The following is a 9,269-nucleotide window of genomic DNA, read 5'->3' as shown; positions in this document are numbered from 1 at the left end:
TTTATTTTAATTTGCTTTTAGAGTGGGTTGAAAGAAAATCTTTGGCTTTTTTTTTCAGTTTTATTTTTCTGTTGTATTTACTTTTATTTAAAATTTATCTGTCCAGTTTCGTATATATCTATATTAACTATTTTCTTATAATTTCTGTCGAAAACCATTAATTTTTTTTGTTTGTATTTGTTTTTTCTCTGCAGGTTTAATTGAGTTGTGTATGTATGAATATATGAGATATAACTATGCATATTTCTATCAAAAAACATTCAGGAATCATTGTTCGCACTTAGGACCTTTACTTTGCATTTTTTGTTAGAAACCAAAAATAAAACAAAAACAAAAATATAAAACAATAATAATATTGTAAGTATGAATGAGGCATATTTAATGTGAATTATTATCAGAATTTTAATAATGAAAATATATATTTACATATTTATTTTATTTTTATTATTTTGTTAAAGATAAATTCCGCTTTTTCTATGTATTTTATTGAAATTATATTTTTATGATTAAATATTTTATGTACACATAATACCCACCCTGAGTTCAATAATGTAAACGTTTTTCCATGCAAATATTGTAAGCAGGAAAGTGTTTTTGAATTTATTATTAAAAAAAAATTATGAACTCTGGCAGAGTAAAACAAGTTTTATAATAAAATAAAAATATATGTATAAACAAATGTTGAAAAAAGCTGTCAGTTGTGTTAAAAATTAACATTGAACTAAAAAAAAAATGGTTGATTTAAATATTATTTCCTGAAACAAAATAAAAATATTTGTTAAGCGAATTATTTATTAAGGTGATATTACTTTATGCGTTTCAAAAGTGATATAAATTTGTATATCACATTTCAATGTTGCTTGTGCAACATACATAGTACTTCAAAAACTGCCATACTTATTTTTTAATGAAAAACAGTTTTAAGTTATAAATTTAATTTTTTGAAGTTCAAAATTTTACTCACCTTCAATTTTTTTAGTGACAATGATTTCAAAAACCGTTAAAAACATATTCACCACTTGAAAAGGCTAAAAAGTATCTTTTTGAATAAAACAATGAAAAAATATAAAAAATCCTGCCCTGGGATGCAATCCAATGGAAATATACCTGAAGATCTCAAAGTATATTTTCGGAAAGTCAACTGTATAACTAGTACAAAATGTTTAATTTTCCATATTCCACTAAATTAAGAGAAATGGAAACTGTTTTTTTTTTTTTTTTATTGGCAGAAAATTTGCTGCACCGGAAAATGCACGAACAAAAATTTTTATTTCGAGGTACAAAATTTCCCTTGAGATTCTTCATAGCCCTAATTTTTCCATTTTACAACTATTTGAACATTGCTTTACAATTGCACAGAATTATCTAGTTGTCTGTCTAATTGTCTTACAACAACAGACACGAAAGCAGGTAATAAGTAAATTACAGTGGCGTTGCAGTACTAGACCATAAATAATTTTGAAATTTTCTTAATACCGAATTTTTCAACTTTGTTGTTTGAAGAAAAAAATAAAACAAATAATGCAACTATTCCACAATTCCACCAGAAACGAAAATAAAAAAAATAAACAAAAAAGTCTTGGCCTGTTAACGTCCTTTGAGTGGACACGTTTCTTTATTAAATATTTTTTTTTTTTATTTAACACTTGTTTTTTGTAGCTTTTAATTGCAACTTTTTCAACATTGAAGGCAGTTAAAAAAAAATATTAATAATAATAAAAATAATAATATAACATATCTATACAAAAAAAATAAAAAAAAAAAAACTATTTTATGTACATTTTATAAAATTAGAGATAAATCGGTTTTTAATTAAAATATATTTATGATTTTTTTTTGTTTTTAAGTTCAAAATATTAAATTATTGTAAATATGCCTCAAGATAATAAAATATATTTTTTTTCTATATAAAAACAAAACAGAGCGCATAAAATGAAAACCTAAATTTCATTGTAATATTTTTTTATTTTGTGGTATTTGAAACTCAAAGGCTAAACACAAAATTAATCACATAAAATCTTTGTGTGTTGGAAGACAATAATTATTACAATATAATTATAAATTTAATGTTTTTTTTTTTAACTTCGTTTTCATTGCACAAATTTTACTATTTTGACTGACCCGAGTTCAAAGCAGTTTTTAAATATTATTTTGTTAGTTGAATTCAATATGAAATTCTTCAGAGTATTTAATGTAACAATTTTTTCTATAAACACTTGACTTTTGACGTACAAAAAAAAACTGTCAACGTGTAGATAATATCTACGCCAGTGAATCAAATGCGCTAAAACCTTAATTTGAATGCGGCCAAAATATTTCTATCTCTCTCAGATTGATGTTACTTTTAATGGACGTTTCATCGTTGTTCGAGAAATCCAGCATAATTTAAATAGCTACTCTTCAGAAAAAGTTGACCTACAGAATTTTCGAGTTTGATAATTTAAATCTATCCTGAAATCGGGGAACATTTTTTCCATCCACTTTAATATCGTCAACTAACTCAAAATCCGAGTTTTTTTGTGATTGTTCTTATTTTTTTCAATTATTCTGAACAAATTTTCGATAAATGTATAGCTTCTTATTTTTTTTTTTAAATTATTTTCTGAGAAATCAAGGTGTTTCTCCTAAGTTGTTTTATATTCTTTATTCTTTAAAAAAATTTTACTACGTTAACAAATAAATATAAATTGAAATAAAAAAAAAATATAAATGAGATCAAACTCGTATGTAAAACGCTTGTCTGTTTTGCAATAATACTAATTGGTGGGTTTCTGTTTTTTTTTTTCTTTCTTGTTGTAAATTTTCTATTTCGTTTAACAAATAATTTGCTATAGAGAAAAAGTTGTACTTCATATTTATGGCTCTGTTTTATTTTTATATATACATTTTTGATTTTTTTTTTTTGTAACGAAAAATTTTGTACAGTATAAGAACTGATATACTGAAATATTAATAAAATTTTAAACAATTTATAACAATTAATTTTAAATTTCTTCTCTTAACTGTATATAGTTTATATAGATATTTATATAATTGTATATTTTTTTAAATTTTATTTTATTTTGTTGTAAATTAATCAAAAATATTTTGTTTTAATTTTTATTGCAGGCTATTTTGTTGTTAGTTTTTTTTTTTAGTTATTTCAAAATAAAATTTTTAAAAGCCGATCAATTTTTTGGGTGTTGGTTTTTGTTTTGTTTCTTTTTTTGTCAATACAGAATTTTAACAGAAATAATTTTATTTTTTAAGAAAGAGATACGAACAAAATAAGATTTTTAAAGTTTTAATCCACGAAGAACGTTACTGTTTTGTTTACTTTTTTTTTTGTTTGTTTTGTTTTTTTTTGCACTTTTTATATTTATGTGTATATTAAAATATTTTGCATAAATCTTTATTTTTTTTTCTGTTACCTTTTTATCTATTTAGAGGTACTCACGTGTATATTTAAAACTAAGAAAAGTATGTTTTTTTTATATTTATATGTTATTTTTTTTATTTAACTTAATCAAAAAAATTATCTATATAATGCACGAAAGAGTACACATAATAATAAAATAATAATAATAATAAAAACAGTGCAAAAATTTGTCTAAATTCTTAAAAACTAAAAAAAAAAATATATATATATGAAAAAAAATGGTAAACAAAAAAAAAGTTATAATAAATATATATTTGCAGAAGGGGAGAGGTATGTCCTTGTATATTAAATGATACTAATTAACTATCATTCATTCGTTTTGATAGTATTTATGCATCAATTAATAAAACAAATAACAAACAAAAGAAAAACATAAAATTAAACTAAAAACATGATAATAAAAATAAAATAAAAAACAAAAATAATAAAATTAAATAAATTTAATTTAATTTAACAGCGAATTATTGTAGAACTTAGCTGTGTCAGTTGCTTGTGGGGACTCTGTTTGATTCATCATATTACTGTTAATGATATTTGAAGTATTATTATTATTATTATTCGCAATCGCCAGTGTGGGAGTAGTAGGTGTGTTTAATTTTTGCACCGTGGTTGATGATGATGGATGTTGTACGATGACGGAAGTTGCCACCGCTGTTGTTGTAACAGATGCTGTTGCTGTTAAGCATAATGTTGCAGCTTTTTTAATTTTGTTGTTATTGATTTTTTTGGTGGTGGCGGTGGTGTTGTTACTGCTATTGCTGCTACAACTACTACTTATATTGTTCTTTTTTTGTCCCGGAACTTTAGTCACTGACGATTTAGGCCGCCTTCAGTCGCCAAATCGGCTGCAAGCCTTTTTCCATTTGCATTGGGTGCACCATTGTTCGCGACGCTCCATGCCGTAAACTTTGCGACATTTTTTATTTTCACCACGGGTGCGGCGATTTGGTGAGTTTGGTGTACCTTTCGTTTTTGTTTGGATATTTGGGGATTGTAGACGATGGGTCGTTGTTACTGTGGCAGTTATTGAGGCCGGCGAAGGGGGCGTCTGCATTCGGTGATGATGATGATGTTGTTGTTGGTGGTGGTGCTGTTGTTGTTGATTGTTTCCGGTGTGATGGATATTAGGACTAAGAGTCACCGTTGTTGAGCTTGGTATACTGTGTTGCATCAATTGGTGATACTGTGGCTGTTGTTGTTGGTGATGTTGTTGTTGTTGTTGTTGTTGCTGGTTTGGCTGATGTGATGAAGCAGTTGATGTTTGATGGTGGCTTATCGTCTGGTGTGGCATTTGATGATTTATATGGCTGCTAGTACTGTTAGGGCTACCAGCACTACTACAGCTGCTACTGCTACTGCTGCTGCTGTAGTTGTGGTGATGATGATGAACATATGTTGGTGATGGATATGGTGCAACCGATGTGGACGGACGTGGTGACCAACGTGGATGTTTTATTGGTGACACCGGACTGTGTTGTGGATTTTGTTGTTGTTGCTGTTGTTGTTGTTGTTGTGGCTGCTGTGGATGATGCTGTTGTGCTGGCACTGGCGATGGCCATGTATAATTGTGATGGGCTAATGGAGACGATGGAATACTTATTGTGTTTGAAGTATTATATTGATGTTGTTGATTGTTGTTAGCGCCATTATTACTGATGTGTATATATTTTGAATTGACCAAATGAGGTTGTGCTAGTCCTTGTCTAGATTTATAAAAAAAAAAATAAAAATAAAAGTTATATTTATACAAAATAAAAATAAGTTTTTATATTGTATTTACTTGAAATTCCCAACAATTTGTCTTTGGTATTCGGGATCTTCGTGTGGTGGACGTGCCATATCGCGATGGCTGAGTGTTGGCGGTGATGGTGGACTAGGCGCTTTTCCCTCATCATCTTCGTCTTCAATTTCTGTGTAGTAAAATTCTTCTTCATGATCACTGTCTGAGAATGAACCATCATCTTCGACAGACCGGCGTGCTTTTTTAGGGCTGTAAAAAATAAGAGTAGAGATTTAAAATATTTGTTGTATTTTGAGAAATATTAAAAAAAAAAAATCGAATTATTTAATGGTTGCTTGGTAAAATAAGTGATTTTCTATCCTTTTGGGGATATTACTTAATTAGCAAACGTTTGAAATATCTAGTGAGAAGTTTTTAGATATACCTAGTTCCCCACGTTGCATTATTATAATTGCAATGAACTTTGAAGCCACTAGAAGTTCTGAGTCAGTAGTCTTAACCCTCTTACGAGGGTCTTACGAAGAATTGCAAAACTTCCAAAGTACATTTCCTTGATAATGGTACACTACTCAATAGTTCCTACTATACCAGTTTCGCGAGATTTTTAAAAGGAAAAGTTATTTTTATTTTATTTTTTTTTTTTTTTGGGCTGTGTAAATTGTTTACTGATTTAACTACGAAACGCATTTAAAAAACACATTATAGTTAGATCGTGTGTATACTCTAGCTCATTCATGTTAATTTTATACCAGCCCATGTAAGCTCCTGCCTTATTTATTTTTGGGTCTTAAGTAATATTAAATTCTTGTAGAAATTCTCAATAAAATATATGGAGGGAGTAAAAATCAAAACTTTCTTATTCTAATACTTCAGTTTGCTATCTATTCATACACTATTGCCGTGTTTCATTGTTAACTCAGCAGGTACTTAGCTCAGTAAATTTTGCACGGCAAACATCAATAAATGATTGCTAAGGATAAACAAAATAATTAATTTTTGTGGTTTACAGAGAAAATTTGTTTCTAAACTTCTAAACCTATACTCATTGACTCTTTATCAACAAAAATGATTATTAATAATAAATTAAAGTAATCGTTTGTTTTTTTAAGCCAAGTACGCAGATATAAACCCTGTTCCTTTGGGATTTTCAATATGGAACGCACTTTCAACGAATTCAATACAAATCGTATCTACTCTGGAAGAAGAGCATGAGTAGATGATAGTACTAGATTAACCAAAACATTTACTATTAGTAGACTACCACCTCCAATGGAACAGGGCTATAGAAAAATTTTAGCTCCCATACAAATTATAAATCGGCTTAATTTTTTCGATATTTTGTATGGGAGCTAAATTTTGCTCGATCTGCGTACAAAGCTTTATAGTATAAAATGTTAACTCAGCTAAATACTGAGTTACCAGAAGAACCCGTCTTATTATCTATATACAGCGGTATTTATTAGATTTGCTTAAATTGGTTCTCAAAGGTTGTTTAATTAAGCTTGCTTAAATATTTAATTCGCCTTTAAGCAACGTTGCTAAAATTTGTATTTATAATCGAATTTCCACAGATGATTAACTAAACGATAGTTGTGTCAAAAAATGAAGGGGAATTGACTAATCTAGTACAAAATACTATTACATTTTAGAAACATCACGTGGTTTTTGACCACAGTACACATAAAAAGGTAATATATTCCGAACTGACATTGGTCGCCAAATTGTCAAAACATGACAATTTGGCGACCAACGTCAGCTATCGAATTCTTATTTGTTTTAAAATACCGACGAAAAACGCACAAAAACCGAAAAACCACGCACAACACTAATTTTTTAACAATTATCGACCATTTTCAGCGAAGAAACACCAGGAAAATTTGTTATTTTTCAATTTATAATTATTTTAAATGACATTTTATAAATTAAAACAAAAACAAATTTCCTGTTTACTGCGATTAAAATATAAAAATCAAAGGCCGATTTGACATATTGGTGCCCATTTTTGACAAACAAATTTTGACAACGTTCGGAATATATTACCTTATTATGTGTACTGTGGTTTTTGACTTGAGGGTATGTATTTTAGTAAACAAAAATTCTTAACCTTGACTGCGCAAAAAAAAAACAGATTAGGTCGTTGACAACGAGTTTGCTTTCGTTGACAGACGGCATTGATGTTTTTTTATTTGTACTAGCCATTTTAATTTTTTTTTAACATTCTTTAATTCTTTGATTTGAATTTAAAATTCAAGCTCCTTTTAGGGAATAATTTCATTTCAAACCAAAATGAAGTCTTCACCCCACACCCTAGATAAATTAATAACATGATACTGAGCTCACGATCTTAGTAATAATTCATATGTGGTCAAATCAATCTTAAAATGGCTCTAAGCAAGCTCTAAACGCGGTGAATGGCGTTTAAGTTAAGCAATCGTTAAGCAACGTTGCTTAAATGTGTAAATTCTTTATAAATACACATTTTGTACTTAAAAGCTATTTAGAGGTTGTTTAACGTTAAACAACCTTTAAAATTCTTTTATGAATATGGCTGATAGTGATTCAATTTTTTTTTATAACACAGACATTTCCTACTTAAAAAATCAACTGTCATTTGACAATTTAGACTTTAGAGGCAGTTGACAAGGAAGGAATTTAACAGCTTTTATCAAAAAATCACCCAAACATCATGATTAGAAAATTATAATTTTTTAAGCAAGTTTACTTGCAAGTGTGGAACTCCACTTTATTTCGAAAATTACAGATAGTACCTAGACTAATTTTGGCTTTTTAAATTCGGTAATTCTATATTCAGTTTGTAAGCATCCGAATCGAACTTAAATTGCCAAACAAAAATTCATTATTAAACAATTATTGTTAAATTTTCATTCACACGAACGACTTAAAGCCAGAACTATAATTGTCGGATCGTCGGATGAAAACGGAGGGGAACAGCGCTCGCAACCGCACTCAACGGAAGAAAACTTGTCGAAAATAAAAAGAAAACAACAACAATTGACAGTAGCTTCCGACTCCATCCGCCAATTATGGTTCTGCCTTAAGCCTGAACCACATAAGCCCTGTTCCCATGATACAACTAAACAGATAGCGCACTCGCGTTTATAATTTTGTTTCGTTCTGCGCATCTACGTCACATACTCTCAAAGAGCTTGACATTTCTTCTTCAGCATAGGAATTCAAAGCAATACATGTCAGTATTTTGGTTTGCAGTTTTCTTTTTTATATTAAAATGTTAATATACATTTATTTTTTCATAAATGGATTTAAAAGTTTAAAAAATTGTTTTTTCTTGTCGATTAAAGCAATTTTATGTTGTTTTTATCAATTAAACGTACCTTAAAAGTAAATACTAAATGCAATACCAACAGGAATTAGAGTGAAATCGCGCCAAAAATACCTACTTGCCTCAACTCAGTGACGTCATCGACGAGCACAAAATTGTGAAAAGCAACACCAAACATGCGCAATGCCATATCTTTAGTACATGGTATAAAAAGACAAGGTATGATCATTAGAGCCGCCATCTTACAAAATGGGGTAATAGTGTTTTGACGTTTGGCATTTGGCAAAGTCAAAAGCAACAACAATTTCCAAGACAAATTTGTTTACAACAACAATTTCAATGGGCTGGGCTGTCAAAACCTTAAGTAGCCATCTTTTTTTCTTTCATTTGACAGTTCTCGATACTGAGTTTTTTCTAATGATCATACCTTCTCTTCTTATACCATGTCTTTAGTAGTTGTATCATGCCCTGTTCCATTGGAGGTGGTAGTTTACTCGTGAGTAGAAATCTAGTACAACAACTACACTTTCATATGTCCTCGAGTAGTTGATCATGTGTTAATTGTAGTACTAGATCTACTCACGAGTAAACTACCACCTCCAATGGAACAGGGCTATAGAAACACAAAGTGAAAAAAGTACAAACAAATTTCTAATTTTTCAAATAATTTTAATTTTTAAATGCCACATCAATAAAATTGTTTTTGTTATTTTGTACTTTTGTTTACTTTTTATACTTTTTTTGACTTTGTGTTTCGATGTAGTTCTAGCTTTAAACTCTCGTATATTTATTCTGTAAAACATAAATAA

At 28.9% G+C, this 9,269-nt stretch overlaps 1 protein-coding gene across 1 annotated transcript in view; it reads right to left on the bottom strand.

The window, feature by feature from the left end:
- Positions 1-2,726: 2,726 nt before the first annotated feature.
- The window catches only part of LOC129914716 (zinc finger protein 395), a 257,386-nt gene continuing 250,843 nt past the window's right edge, over positions 2,727-9,269 (bottom strand). Inside the window, exons 7-8 of the mRNA XM_055994062.1 lie at positions 5,199-5,408; positions 2,727-5,121 (exon numbers count right to left, since the gene is read on the bottom strand). Coding sequence (XP_055850037.1) covers positions 4,248-5,121; positions 5,199-5,408 — 1,084 coding nt within the window. The 3' untranslated portion in view covers positions 2,727-4,247. The remainder of the gene's footprint in view (positions 5,122-5,198; positions 5,409-9,269) is intronic.

This window comes from Episyrphus balteatus, chromosome 3 (genome assembly GCF_945859705.1).
Source record: "Episyrphus balteatus chromosome 3, idEpiBalt1.1, whole genome shotgun sequence".
NCBI classification, from domain to species: domain Eukaryota; kingdom Metazoa; phylum Arthropoda; class Insecta; order Diptera; family Syrphidae; genus Episyrphus; species Episyrphus balteatus.
Note: the sequence above shows the minus strand (reverse complement) of the source record. Positions and strands in the feature narration are given on the sequence as shown.